The sequence below is a fragment of the Diabrotica undecimpunctata genome, chromosome 5 (assembly GCF_040954645.1).
Source record: "Diabrotica undecimpunctata isolate CICGRU chromosome 5, icDiaUnde3, whole genome shotgun sequence".
In the NCBI taxonomy this organism is placed as follows: Eukaryota; Metazoa; Arthropoda; class Insecta; order Coleoptera; family Chrysomelidae; genus Diabrotica; species Diabrotica undecimpunctata.
In genome coordinates, this window is record NC_092807.1 from 111,502,543 (window position 1) to 111,518,913 (window position 16,371).

The following is a 16,371-nucleotide window of genomic DNA, read 5'->3' on the forward strand; positions in this document are numbered from 1 at the left end:
TAGAAAATATTCTTCGATATGTAATTTCGCCAACACCTTCCAGTTTCTTCTGCTTACAGTTATTTATATAAAATTGGTACATTTTTTTTATACTTAAATTTTTGTCCAAATGTCTACGCTTTGAACTTTGGCGAATATAATGTGGGCCCATGTTTGGAAAAGACTCAATATGGACCTTCACGATTGTTCGGGTTTTACTGCTTGTTTTATTTGGCAGTGTATGCTTGCCTGCATAACAGCCTAGAATATCAGTTTTTCATATTCTTTTTCAAACACTTTTTGGAAAATACACATGGTTTTTTTAACTTTGACGAACTGCAACGACTCTCTTTAGTGGCTCCGTTTTAATTTGTGCAATAAGAAAATGTTTCTGGCCTATATATTCTAACTTTCAATAATTACGTCATAGTCTTTGTTTGTAATCTTCGCTGAAATAACTGGCACATTTGTAAAAGCACTCTGAACAATTAACTGGTTTTGGTAATTTTGCTGGTCTATTCTTTTTTTTATCTCATAAGGCAAATCCTCAGCAAGCTTCCTTTTTGCGACATTTATTACCCAATATTTGGAATTAGCTTTTCTCCAACGTTTTAGTGGACGTACGTCTTTCCATACTTTGTCAAGAAGTAGATTTAATATCCAACTAGCTATTTCAGTTGATACTAAATTGTTTGTGGGTGCACCTATTTCAGTATCTATTTTCTTATCATTTAGGCTATCAAGGACAGCTGTGTGTAATTCATATAGACTTCCTAGAGAGAGCGATCCCTCTTCACTTGGCTGATATGTGGGGTCTACATCTGAAAAGTCACTATCAAAAATGGATTCTATCATTGAGACTATATTGTTTTGAGAATCATAAAGAATTGAACTGCTGTCTTCAGTTATTCTATTTGTGTATGTGTTATAAGATCATTTATGGTTTTAGCTTGGTAACCATTTCTAAATTTTAACTCAACCCGTATTCGGGTAGAATGAAGTAAGTGTAGGTTTTTACTAGTCGATATAAAAGAGAAATTTTAATAAATTATACACGTAAAATGTATTAATGACACTTATCACCTTTTTACTGAATATGGTATGCAGAAGTAGAAATATATTGTTGTCCGGCATAATAATATATGTGGGCTTACTTTGTTTTACATGCAACAGAACTTTGATTTTATGGAAGTAAGCAGCGATATATTGTTTTATTTGAAAATAAAAAGTTGGTTAGGTGTAACTTTTTTGTTTATTACACAAATTATCTGCTGAATGGTAAGTTGTATCATTTATTGGGTTTTACCTGTATGTAGAGCGAAAAACGCTGAGAATTTTGGTACACTTAACTCAATATTTTAAAATTTGTCATTTACCTGGTTTTCGCAGTATACCGACGATATATATATATATATATATATATATATATATATATATACATATATATATATATATATATATATATATATATATATATATATAAATATATATATATATATATATATATATATATATATATATATATATATACATATACCATATTATCTTAACTATATTAACTATATTGTAGCTTTAACTTCTAGATCGAAAGAGTAGTTTCTAGATCTAGTTCTATAATATAATATCTTAATAAGGGGTCTAGATGCGAAACCAGACATTTCCGATTTTTGGTCAAAATTAGTTAACTACACCTCTGTAATCAGTGATTAGAGATCTATATATTAACAATTTGATAAAGAGCAAAAGTAGACAGTTCCTAGTAGTAATTTGGTGTGAAAGAATTGGTTGAAATGCAAAAGTGGACTTTTCCTCCAACGCTTGAGATTCAACACGGGACATTTCCATCAGCTGTCGCTTGACAACACTGTTAGTGTTATTGAATATAAGCAAATAGTGTGAAACTTATATACGGTAATTCAACAAGTTAAACAATTATAGGAATCAGATTTGCTTTTTTATTAAAAAATGTAAACAACCTGCACCCAAGTTTCAACCAGCGATTTAAGGAAAAGACAACGCAATCCTAGTTCTTGGAAAAGAACAAAACAAAAAGTTGCAAGGTAAGATTTTAAACTTTTAAAATATAAAACAGTATTGTGAACATAACCAATAATATTTGGCGGCAACTAAATATATTTACAATTACAATTACAATTACAATTACAATTACATATTAGGTTATAACCGTTTACAATACATTTTAACTCGGTGATTGATACAAATATGAGCAAAATATTAGACCACGTTGCCAACTGCTTCAAAAATCTGTAACTTTATTTTATATGACTCGAAAGTTTTTGCCGTTATAAATGTATGAAAATTTTAATTGTTTCATTCATGTATTTAACAAAATAATATATACAATTAAAATTGTATGTTTGATCAATTATCACGAGTAAAAATATTAATATACCTAACTTTGGTAACTATTTTTATAACTATTTTTCGTTTCTTTTAAATTAATCCAGTGTTAGTTCATTGTTGTAGATATTCTGCAAGCAGTTTGCCTCAGTATCCATCGTGTGGTCATAAAATACAATCATTTCAATGCTGCTCTCTTTCAATGATGGACAAACAGCGGTTTTATAAAAATTTTTATGAAATAAAAAAAAAAAAGATGTTCAAAATGCTTTTATTTTAAAGCATTGTGAAGTGCGTGCACCAGCATGTCATAAGTGGCGGAGAAAAAAGCAAGAGAAGTGGGTGTAAAATATTTTATATACACTGCTGTTAACAAACAAAAAATACCTGTACCTATGTAGAAAGGCTTTCTTAGGTATACTTGGTATTTCCAAACACCCAGCTTTGGGTGTAATGAAATAATTTTACAAATTGGAGACTATGCCGACCGATCAAAGGGGCGGTGAGTTTCTCATTTAAAAAATGCTCACAGAAAAAAATTCAGGAATTTATTGAATCACTTAAATGTAACGAATCACACTATTGCAGATCATTCTCAAGAGTAAGAGTGTACTTAGATCCAGAGCTTAATATTAAGAAACTGTGTCGTATGTACAATCAATCAGTCGCTAACGAATTGAAAGTAAGAGATTATTTATTTTCAAATATATTTAACACAAAATATAATATTGGGTTTGGTTCACTTGCTACAGATGTCTGCTGTACCTGTCTTTGTTTGAGAGAAACTATTAAATGCTGCGAGAATGAACAAGAAGAGTTATGGCTGCATAAATTAAAAGCTAAAAGTTTCTTTGATATACTGCTGGACATAGCATAAAAGTTCCAATATTAACTCTTTTAGTTTTGACTATCAGAAAAATATGCCCTTACCAAAAATACCCGATCAGGCAGCATACTATTCAAGACAACTCTACGTATTTAATTTTACAATAGTACAAAGCTCTTCAAAAGCAAAACTTTCCAAAGACAATGTGTTTACATACACATGGATGGAGCTTGATCGACCAAAAGGTTCCTGCCAAATTGCTTCAGCAATATATCGCAGGCTCAAACATACAGATTTTTTCTCTGAAATAGACGCAGTCCATCTGATATGGACTGGGGGACAAAACAAAAATTTGACACTTGTATTTATGTGTCAAACATGGCTTGCTGATTATGCTCCTATTAGGATTAATAAAATTCAACTTGTCTATCCAGTTACAGGACACAGCTTTTTACCTTCTGATCGAGTTTTTGGCATTATTGAAAAAGCAATACGAAGAAAAACGACAGTAATTCAACCCCAAAAATATTTTGATATATTTTCTGGATATACAACCGGAATTAAATATGCAGAATTTAAAGTAATGGATTGGAAAACAGAAAAAATGGAGATATTGAGAGGGCTCCCCAATTTTGGCATTTCCAAATCAGCAAATCGTTAATAATTACAATATTACGAGAGAAGAGTCTGCGAGGACATAGAATTCTTGTTTAAGTGGAGATGTTCTACAAATCTGGCACTGGAACAGTGCCAGGTTATCAGTAACCAAGAAAGGTAAAGCATTGACTGCTATAAATCCTGCAGTTTTACCTCCAGGTGTAAATGCCAAAGAAGCAAAACTTAAAGACTTAAATTATCTAATAAACAAACAATTCGGTACAAACTGGAAGCAAACACAGGAGCTAATATTCTATCTTCTTCTTCCTTAAGTGCCATCCCAGCGGCGGAGGTCGGTAATCATCATATCTATTCGGACTTTTGAGACGGCTGCTCTGAAAACTTCATTTGATGTACATCCATACCACTCTCCCAGGTTGCGCAGCCATGACATTCTACGCCTTCCTATGCTTCTCTTTCCTTGGATCTTTCCCTGCATAATCAGTTGGAGCAAGGTGTATTTCTCTCCACGTGTAATATGTCCGAGATATTCCATTTTTCTTGTTTTAATTATATTTAAAACTTCTATTTCTTTATTCATCCTTTTCAGAACCTCTTTGTTTGTAATGTGTTCTGTCCACGATATTTTCAGATATCTTCTATACACCCACAGCTCGAATGATTTCAGTTTTTTCATTGATGTCGCATTCAAGGTCCAAGAATCCATTTCATAAAATAAAGTCGAAAAAACATAGCACCTCGCCAACATAACTCTTAGTTCTAATTTTAAATTCCTTGTACATAGCACTTTTCTCATTTTGTTGAAATTTGCTCTAGCCTTTTCTATTTTGATTTTGATCTCCTGAGTATAATCATTTGTGGAGTTAATCATTGTTCCCAGATATGCATATTTGTCCACTTGTTCGACGTTGGTTTCATTTATTAGAAGATTCTCGTTATTTCTTTGAGTTTTCGATATTCTCATAAATTTTTTCTTCTTGACATTCATTGTTAGACCATACTCTTTTCCATACTCCGCTTTTCTGGTCACCAGTATCTGAAGATCTTCAATATTTTCGGCTAAGATCACGCTCGACGTTGGAAATTTGTATGGGAGTGAATCGATGAAATAATTACATATGTAAGATAATGAGTAAGAGAGAGACAGAAGATATATTTTCTCTCTCTTCCTCTCTCGAGAATAAAAATGTTCCTTTTGTATATATTTTGAATATTATATATATATATATATATATATATATATATATTATATATAATATAATATTTATTAATATTATTATTTATGTGATATGTTTTGTATTATTTATTAAATGTTCATAATTATTTTAGTCTTTTGTTTTTCAAAATAATAATCTCAATACATTACTGTATGACCGAGAACTGTCAATTTTGAAATACGTTTGTGTCATGTCTAATTGGCAAATATTTTACGTGTTTGGTTCATACGCTGGTGTATGTGAGTTCGAATCCCAAAATGAATTTCCTTTTTTATTTTTGAAATATTTAAAAACTCCACGTTAATTTTATTAAATATATGTAATATACGGAAAAATGCTAAATTTTAAAATAAAATAAAAATTTACAACATAATCCGAGTTGTGGGTTTTTGAAGTTATACTTCTATACGCGCGTTCGACTTTGGAAATTTGCACGGGAGTGAATCGGAAATTAGGAGTAACAAGTAATTGGAGTAACAAGCCTCGTTAGGCATGTTAAATTATAAATTAAAACTTGTAAATGTCTCAAGAAAGTTCAAATGTGTACTTATATACAGAAAAAAACAACAATTAAATGTTGTATTTGTCAATGTCAGATAAATTGACAGTTGTATCACCAAACAATATTTTTTAATCTTTGTGATATCTTAGGTTATGTTTTGTCAAAAGTAAGGAAATCAATAAATCCTATCGTGACACGTCATTTTTATAGAAAGTTTTAAACATTATTAATGTAGTCGTCAGTAGTATAATAGTCAGTATCCCCGCCTGTCACGCGGGAGATCGGGGTTCGATTCCCAGTCGGGGAGGACTTTTTTATTAATATTATTATCATGATAAATTAAACATATGCGTAAGTAGAAAAGTTATGAAGTATTGTCATTTTTAAATATTTATGAATATTGCATTTTAATTTGTATTGTATTATTATATTGAATTATGTTGCACTGTATTGTAGTGTATTTTTTTATATATAATATTGTCATTTTTAAATACTTATGCATATTCCATTTTAATTTGTATTGTAATATTATATTGAATTATGTTGCAGTGTATTGTATTGTATTTTTATATTAATAACAAAATAAACAATGAATTTTGCTGTAGAGTATGTGTAAAAAAATTTTTGCATTCAACTCCTTTCAAACATATATGAAAATAAAAATATACATTTTCATCAAAATATTGATTCAATCCTTCATTTACTATACTCCTATTACAGGTCAAATGTTGTTTATATACAGCAAACGATGCACCATATATCTATATACCTAATTCTGTTTCTCTTTCTGCTCTGTCTTACCTATAGCATTACATATGTAATAATTTTGTAGATTGACTCCCATATAAATTTGTAACGGCAAATGCGTGTATAGAAGTGTAACTTCTACCGGCAGTCCCACCGGACTGCCACACCCATTTTTTTAAATGTACTGTGATTCATATAAAAAATAGTGGAAGAAATCTTTCAAAAATAAACATATGTGGTATCAATCACTTCAAGCTATTTTCTCAAATAGGCCTTTGTATTTCTAAATCGCTTAAGAACTATCATTAGAATGCGTACAGGTCACTGTTTAGTTCCAAATCACCTATTTAAAATAGGGGTAAGGGAACATCCTTACTGTGAATGTGATCTATTAACAATGTACAAAATTTTGATGTATATATTTAACTGGCTAAAAATAAGTGTACAAGACTAATATCGCTCACAACCCTCCTTTATAACCCTTTATAACCCATTTTTTTTAAATATTCACAAAATAAAGTTATGAAGAAAGGGAAATATAAAATTAATGGATACAATAAATAAAAACATAATAATAAGTGTGCAATTACAAAGTAGTCCATAGTTTGTAATCTCATATTAATTTTAATTTCACCATGTATGAATGTATAGTTTCACTGTGTATAATTGTGAAACATATAGATTTGTAGCTTAACTACAGTTTGTTCAACTTTCTGCAAAATATAGATTGCCCAATATGTATTGCGGAAATACCTGCAGTCATTTCCTCAGTTCAAATTATATTTCTTTCAAAACCTTTCAAAAGTCAAAGAATTTTGTTCTATGCAGAAGGCAAAACACTTGTTTGATGAATCGTAGCATTTTAGTGAGATTATAAATAAAGCTTTGCGACTAGTTAAGAACGCAGTGTACTATAGATTTTTATCTTAACAACAACTTCTTCTTGTTGGCTGCTGCTCTGAAAAGTTGTAGTGAACTACAGTTAAACCATTCTCTAAGGTTCCTCAGCCAGGTGATGCGTCTTCTTCCTATGCTCCTTCTTCCTTGGATCCTTCCTTGCATAATAATTCTCAGCAGCTCATATTTTTTTCCTCTGGTTATGTGACCCAAATACTCTAGTTTTCTTCTTTTTATGCTGTTCATAATTTCTAACTCCTTATTTAGACGTCGTAGTACCTTAGCATTGGTAATCCTTTGAACCCACTGAATTTTTAATATTCTTCTGTAACACGACATTTCGAACGCTTCTATTTTTCTTATGTGTTGTTTCTTCAATGTCAAAGCTTCCATTCCATATAGTAAGATAGAAAATATGTAACATCTTAGAGCCCTCAATCTGAGATGCAACTGAAGGTCTCTGTTGGTAAGCATTGTCTTCATTTTCACAAATGTTTGTCTTGCAGTTTTAATTCGGACTTTGATTTCTCTGCTTTGGTCATTTTTGTCATCAACCCAGATTCCCAGATATTTGTATGTCTATACTTTTTCTATTTGGGTTTGCTCTATCATTAATCTTTCATTTACATGTTGCGTTTTTGAGACAATCATAAATTTAGTTTTTCTCTTATTTATTTTTAGTCCGCATCTAATGCAATAATCGGTAATTCTATTTACCAATTCTTGTAGCGATTCCAGGGTGTCTGCCATTATAACGGTGTCATCAGCGAATCTTATGTTATTTACTATTCTTCCGTTTACAGAGATTCCATCACCCAGATCCGCTATCGCTTCCTGGAATATGGCTTCACTGTATACGTTAAACAGAAATGGTGACAGAACACAGACCTGTCTTACTCCTCTCTTTATATCTATATTGTCGGACTTTTGTTCTTCTATGTCTATATTGGCCTTTTGATTCCAATACAGATTGATAATGATTCGTAAGTCTCGTCTTTGTCTATCTTTGTTTCTCAGTACTTATATTAGTTTTTCATGTCGGACTCTGTCGAATGCCTTCTCGAAGTCGATGAAACAGGAATAAATATCTAGGTTCATATCTAAGCATCTTTGAGAGAGGACATTAAAAGCAAACAATGCCTCTCTCGTTCCCAGTCCCTTGCGGAACCCAAACTGAGTATCATCCATATCACCTTCTAGTTTTCTATATAATCTACAACTATATAATAACAACAACTAGAGGGTAATAATTCAGTAGCTGTAAGAAAAATTTATATTTTACTCCACTTCAAAATTTTATGTTATTATCGTCGATCAAGAAGAATCGGATACAGGGAATTAGAAACAATTCGAAATTATAATTACATTCGAATTTGTCCATTGTTATAATTATATTCGAATTTTTTCAATAAGTAATTTGAATAATGTCAAAAATTACATAGATAAGTCAATGTTATATAAAGCATCAACACAATATTTTGTTTCTATAAACATTCTTTAATCTCTTGGGTTTTTCACTATACCAATCCGAGGGCAATATTTCGGTTGTGTGTAATACCCGACCGTTGCCCATGAGCGAAAAAAGTATTTACTTTTGTTGTGTTTGTCTTACATTGGCGTTGACTCTGACGCCTTCCATGAACGACCAACCAGTTCATTTTATGATCACTTAGCTGGACATGAACAAAAAACTTTAAGATTCTAGAGTAAACAGTACCAGAAAGACGCTGATTAATTTTTGCTACAACCTAGATATTCGTTAGGCAAGTCGTCCATGGAACATTTGTCTCTATGTCCACATTTTAAAAGCATCTATGCGTCGCCTATCTGATTCTTTGAATGGTTATGTCTCGCATGCATAGTAAAATATGGAAAAGATCTGAGTAACAAGTCAAACAAAACTGAACAAGTCTAGTTTTGTTTGTCATAGTAATGTGAAGATCACTCCATACCCAGTTGAATTTAGTAATTGCTACTCTTACTAGTTGAATGCGCCTTCGAATTTAAAGTTCACAGTCTGTGTTGTTAATAACATATTATATAAAGAAGACTACATCGAATCTTGCAATAGTTTGGGTTTCAGGAAACTGTTGTTGGCGATCAATAACCATGATTTTGGTTTTGTTGTAGCGAACCATGAGTCTTAACTTATCACTTTCTACCTCTTCTTCGTGTTACCTACCTCGAAAAGACAAGTCGTCTTAGACTAAGTCATAATATTATTTAATTAAAAATTGTAAAAAACCGCGATATAAAACTTGCAATGTAATGCTATCAATTAAATATAAAGTCTGAAAATATCCGTTTTACGACATCCAACGTGTTCATACTTAAATACTGAAAACTAATGTATTTTATTTTCACACGTAAAAGAAATATTAATAAAATATTGATTTTGTAATTAATTTATGATTTTAATTACATATATATGATTTATTTTTGTTGAATAGTATTTAACAATAGTATAATATTATATATTATGAATAGTATTTAATATTATCAAATAGTATTATCCAAATTTGCTTTGTTTGATCCCGATATGGATGAATTTGAATGACGCAGCCAGCAACGATAATATATAAAACACATTTATATGATTATTAATAAAGCCAGTAAAGAAGAAATTATTCACCAGTTTTCTTACTAGAATATAGAACAACTTCACGAACTCTCTCCAAATTATGCAAATATACATCGGAAAATTCCCAAAAAATGCTAATCAAGTTTGGTATTCTTAAAGAAGTATACAGTTAAAAGCAAACAGAACGGATGCATCGTCGACTCAACTTAGAAAAACAAACGAAACTTTCACAGAATTCTTATTCAAAAAGAAACCATCACTAAATAAGATTACTACATCACGTATAAAAATGTGTCACAACGCTCACTATATTCTTTATAGTTTTTATCAATATTACATGGATTGCTTCGTCCTTGTTGATAACGTATTTAAGCGGCCCTTAGACGGTCAATATTATTGTCAATACATTGGACAATAATTTATATTGTTTAGTATATTGATCGTCTGTAGATCACATTAAGTGATTGCGCAATATATTGTGTCAATCAACATGACTTTGGTTTTTATTGAGAAATATTGTAAATATTGCGTAATATTGGTTCATTTTCGTTTTAACACTGAGTTTTAACACTATGTCTGCAAAGGAAAAATGGAAAGAAAGAAAGTTTAATATAGAGTACATTTATGTGTATCGGTCGTTACCGGCTTTGTTGAATATCAAAAGTAAAATTATAGTAATAAAATTTAAAAAAATGAACAGTAATATTAATTGCTCCAAAAATACAGAGAATATTATCCAGATGCTGATAAGTTGCAGTTAGCCAATGAATGTAGAGATTACACGGCTTTTTCTGTCGACGGAGTGGTATATAGGTTTATAGTAGTGCCATTTGGTTTACAAAGTGCATGCGTGGCTTTGGTAAGGGCATTGCATACAATTTTAAATTAACGCGGTGATTTTGTTTAACATTATATCGATGATTTGTTGATTTATTCCCATGATATTGCCAGCCATATAAATCACATAAAAATAGTTCTAAAAGAATTGGATAAAGCAGGTTTAAAATTAAACATAAAAAAATGCAAGTTCTTTGAAAAGAAGGTGATTAACTTAGGGTTCTAACTAGACAGGCAAGGCATAGGTCTAGACGAAGAAAGGGTCAAGATCGTAGAAGAATACGCACGTCCAACAAATTTAAAGACACTAAGAGGATTTTTGGGAATGATAAACTATTTTAAGACGCTCATCCCAGATATCAGCCAAAAGGAACTGCCATTGATAGGTCTGTTAAAGAAGGATGAGAGATGGAAATGGGGCAAAGAGCAGGAAGAGGAATTTTAAAATCTCAAAATTGAATTTGCAAGTGGAAGTAAAATATACCATTCGATATACACAGCACCGTTTATTTAACGAACAGACGCTTCGATGAATAAGTTTGCAGGGGTTTTATCCCAAATACAAGTAGACATGGAAGTTCCAATATGTTTTGTGTCCAGAGTAACAAAAACATACAAAGTACGATATAGCGCAACCGAGCTAGAATTTATCAGTATTCTTTTCTGCGTAAATGGACTACGATTTTATCTATTGGGATCAAAGTTCTTTATTGAAAGAGAGCATGCCGCTCTCGCTATCATCATGAACAATAGAGTAGTAAACAACAGAATACACCAAAGCATTTTATTACTACAAGAGTATGATTTTGATTTCAAATATGTCAAAAGAAAAGATAATAACATCGCCGATGCTCTCACCAGGGATGACTATTTCAAAAAAGAAGTAAAAAATGGAATTTCAGGTTGAAATGAACATTCCTTCAGACGACGACGGAACCTATTCTTTAGAGCAGATCATGAGAGACCAAAAGAATCTGGCAGAACATAAAAAAACAGAGCGACACAAGAAAATGGAATTTATATAAAAAGAACAGAGGAAAGAGAACATGATTACGGACGAACTGGCTAACAAAATATTAATTGATATACACTGAAACAACAGACACGTCGAAAGCAGGAAAATATTTCTTGTGTTCCGAGAAAATTATATTTGCAAAGGCGACCATAAGTTGGTACAGGACATCGTAAAAAGATGTGAGGTCTGCCAAAAAAATAAATCGAGAAATTTTAAAAATGAAAACATACCTAAAAATATACCATCTGGCCAAAAATTAGATCAAGTAGCCATCGATATGTTAAGCGAACTGATAAGAACTTCCCGTCGAAATAAGCACATTTTGGTAATAGTGGATATTTTTTCAAAATTTGTAAAATTATACCCTTGTCGTACAACAAAAGGAAATTAAATATTATGGAAAGTACACAATTTTATAGAAGAAGTTGCGACACCGAGGAAAATATTGCTAGATAATGCTACGTATTTTAGAAACGATAAATTTACAGGTGAACTATAACAAAAAGGAATAGACACTGTATTTACAAGCATCAGACATCCTCACAGCAATCCATCCGAAAGATATATACAGAAAGTAACAAAGTTTTTACGAATTGTATCTAATGGACAACATACAGAATGGGATAAAAAGGTGGAAGAAGTAGAAGAATACATTTACTATATTCCAAACACAATCACCAAAGAATCTTTGATGTACATGATGAAAGCAAGAATGCCACCTAGACCATGGGAAGAACCAACAGAAAAAGAATATAAAGAAGTAGTAAACAAAGTAACTACAAGATTAGGGAGAAGTGGAAAACAATACATTCAACGAAAGCAAAGACAACGGCGAAGATGACCTGTAACATTTCAATAAGGCGACAAAGTAATGGTGAGAGCATTGAGAGTGTCCAATTTGAATAACGGTGTTTGTGCGAAATTGCTGCAAGTATTTGAAGGTCCATATTTTGTGCAAACAGCAGATGGTGTAAACAGCTAGAGAGTAGGGCACATAAAGAATGGCAATATTAGGGGTAGATTTAACATCAATGATTTATACCGTTATATCGAATAAAAAAATTTGCAGAGACATGTAAATAATTTAGGTAGATAAGTATAGAAATAGTAGATAGGATATAAGCAAAATTATTGAGTATTTTGGGTCTGAAAAAATTGTTTTTTCAATTTCAATTTATTTTCACACCCAAGCCGGGGAAGTTATTGTAGATAAATAAAGGCAGAGAAATAGAAGAAGAAAATATATCTATTGTATACATAAAATACGTCATTTTGTAATACGTTAAAGTAGTTTTTTTAAAAAATACTAAGTTAACATATCTTTTCAATCGATCAGTCTTTGTTAACATATTTGTAATCTAATCGATAATATTTATGGAATTATTTATTGGTTTGAAGTGCATTTAAAAACAATCTATTTTAAAATAACTTGGTATTTTTTTATATGTCTTTTTATATTTAATTACTTACTCTTTTCATAGATTGTTTGTTTTTTGCAATTTATGCTGTCATTAAAATTTGTGTTAATTTCTTTGGTACAAAATTTTTTTTTAATATACTGTTATATTTTATTTTTAAATTATATTCATCCATGAGCTTCCTCTGAGTATTGGTTTTATATGTCTGTGATTTAATGACGTAAAACCCTGAGATTATTTACCAATTTGAGCTAGCTCAGAAAAATTTTTGTTTCATTAATTATTAATTTAAAATAAATGTATAATTTTTTTATAAACAAATACCCAAAGAAAGTAGTAGAAACAAAACAGGAAAATAAAACAAAATAGGAACATCGATGGACGGCAACCGTAAATAAGTATTTCTATTTGGTCGTCATCAGTGTGATGCAGCCAAGTTGGAAAAGTGTATAAAACGTGTATGGACTAATCTTTCTGATGTTGCTTTCAGTCAATGCGTTTCTTGTATTGCTATGATGTGTATTTTATATTTCTTAAGTTCTTTTATCAGATTAATTAATGCTACCTCCTGGTTTGTACATTCCATGTCGCAATATTAAGGTACTTATTCTTATTTTTGGGTTCGCTATTTATGTTTAAACTCATATTATTGTTTATCGCTAAGGTCTATCGGCACAATGGGTCCTATTTTTCTTTTTCTACTTTTATATACTGTTTTTTGGGTCAATATTTATAAAATTTTCTGTTCTAAAAGTACCATTTCCGCCATTCCCATTTTATGCTATCCTCAGTTAGTTTATTATATCTTATCTTTACGTTCTTACCTACAGCTTTTAATTCCTTGTTTTTATTTACAATGTTTTGCCTATGTGTCGCCAATGTCCTTTTCGATCGTTTTATCGTTGATGAAGATCTTTTCTCGAGTAAAAAATCTGAGACTTTTTTCTGTCGTAACCTAGTTCTTTCGCCATAAACCTTAATTTGTACCAGCCATGTATTCTTTGTTGGGTTCATTGCAGATTCTATTTTGGCATCCTCTTATAGGTGCTTTTGTATAAAATCTTTTACAATATTTTTTAAAAGTGTTTCTTTTGCAAAAATATAAAAGCTCTATAGCTTTCTTATAGTATTCTTTTTTAAACATCCACACAACGAATCATGTAGAACCTAATACCAAAAGAAAGGTTGTGATATTTTCTACAAGCTGCAATACAGGGTATTTATAAAAAATGAGAAAAATTTGTATTTGAAAATAGTGATCATACTGTATATTGTATGGATATATGTCGAAAATATTAAACTATTTAAAAATATCACGATATTAGAACAATTTTGCCATATCATTTACATTTTTATTACCTTGAAGACCTAATCTACAACCATTTAAATATTAGCATTTTTATCAGAAAAAGTGTAAATAATTCGAAAACTGTTAACTTTAGACCTAGAATATCTTATACACACTCTATATATATATATATTAAAAAGTGGATTTAAAAATGCTTTAATATACAGAGTGTTTCTTAAAAAAAACATAACTTTGGTTAATTCCGTTGTTCCGACTAACCCTATAGAGACGTTATGTGATATATAGTCCTTCTTAGAGCCTTCTTTCAGTGCATCATTAATTGTGAAGTCATATACTGTATTGGATGTGTCGAGAATTATTTCATGTAATTATTAAACTTATAAACTAAAACTAATAGTACTTATATGGCAGAATGAACGGGTACCAGAAGAGTGGCTGAAGGGAATAATATGTCCATTGCATAAAAAGGGGGACCAACTGGAGTGTAAGAACTATAGAGGCATTACTCTGTTAGCATCTGCGTATAAGATCTTCGGCAATGTATTATCTGAAAGACTTAAACATTTTACAAAGGATATTGTTGGCCAATATCAATGCGGATTTACTGCTGGAAAGTCAACTACACATCAAATTCAAGCACATACGCAGATTCTAGAAAAGTCACTAGAATATATCATAGAAATACACCATCTCTTCGTTGACTTCAAAGCAGCCTATGACAGTGTGAAAAGAACTGCATTATATAATGCAATGATAGACTTTGGGATCCCACCTAAGTTAGTTAAGTTGACCCACCTAACAATGCAAAACGTAAGCTCATGCGTTAGAATTGAAGGAGAAAACTCTACGTTCTTTGACATTAATAATGGTCTAAGACAGGGGGACGCGTTGGCGTGTCTGCTCTTTAATATTGCCTTGGAAAAGGCAATCAGACAATTAAATATTAGAATGAATGGAACTATTTTTAATAGATCGACGCAAATTCTCGCATTCGCTGATGATATAGTTATAGTGGGCAGAAGTATGAGAGACATGGTGCAGTGTTTTACAAGGCTTGCGGACGCAGCAAGTGAGTTAGGACTTGTGGTAAACGAGGAAAAAACCAAATATATGTTGGTTTCTAAAAACCCTCGAAATATCCAACAAAGAATTCAAATTAACAACCATACCTTTGAGCAAGTCAAAGAATTTACATATCTTGGATCGCTAGTAAACGCAACAAACACGACAAGCGACGAAATAAAAAGACGCATAGCAATAGCAAACAGAACTGTTCACGGCCTCCGGAGACATTTAAAAAATAAAAATATAAAACGTGCACTAAAGCTTAATATATACAGGACCTTAATAAGACCAGTTTTGATATATGGGGCTGAAACGTGGATCTTATCTCAAAATGATAAAAGACTTCTTGGTATTTTTGAGAGAAAAATTCTTAGAAAGATTTTTGGGGCCGTAAATGAAAATGGGCTATGGCGTCGAAGATACAACTTTGAACTGTATCAGTTATACACCGATCCAGATATTGTGAAATTCGTTAAAGTGCAGAGACTTAGATGGGCTGGACACATTGCTAGGATGTCAGATCACGAATACACGAAGAGATTAACATTTTCACAACCAGAGGGCACAAGAAGCAGAGGACGACCACGAATGAGATGGATTGATGATGTGGAAGAAGACCTACAGATTCTAGGGGTTAGAAGATGGAGGGAAGTTGCCAGGAATCGACAAGAGTGGCGACTTCTTTGTGAGCAGGCCAAGATCCACAACGGATTGTCGAGCAACTTATGATGATGATGAATTATTGAGAATTGTGACAGATGCCAGAACCGTACTTACTTTTATTGCAAGGTGGATTAAATAATAGTAAACAATATTGTTTATTAAATTTATAAATATGGAAACATTTAAAAACGAGAACACAACGATCCATTTATTGTTTATTTTATCATAGTATATAATACAAGTGTAGTTAGTTCGTTTTCTAGTTATACAATTAAATATTTGCCGCCATTTTTTTATAAAAGCAAAAAATACTGTTTTTAAAGATGTTTATTACGT

General features: G+C 31.4%; 1 protein-coding gene and 1 long non-coding RNA gene across 2 annotated transcripts in view; one reads left to right on the forward strand and one right to left on the reverse strand.

The window, feature by feature from the left end:
- The window catches only part of LOC140440747 (uncharacterized), a 633,916-nt gene that overhangs the window by 166,899 nt on the left and 450,646 nt on the right, over window positions 1-16,371 (reverse strand). The gene's annotated exons all lie outside the window — the stretch shown is intronic.
- LOC140440746 (general odorant-binding protein 69a-like) overlaps window positions 1,118-16,371 on the forward strand; it is a 62,029-nt gene continuing 46,775 nt past the window's right edge. Inside the window, exon 1 of the mRNA XM_072531120.1 lies at window positions 1,118-1,257. Coding sequence (XP_072387221.1) covers window positions 1,255-1,257 — 3 coding nt within the window. The 5' untranslated portion in view covers window positions 1,118-1,254. The remainder of the gene's footprint in view (window positions 1,258-16,371) is intronic.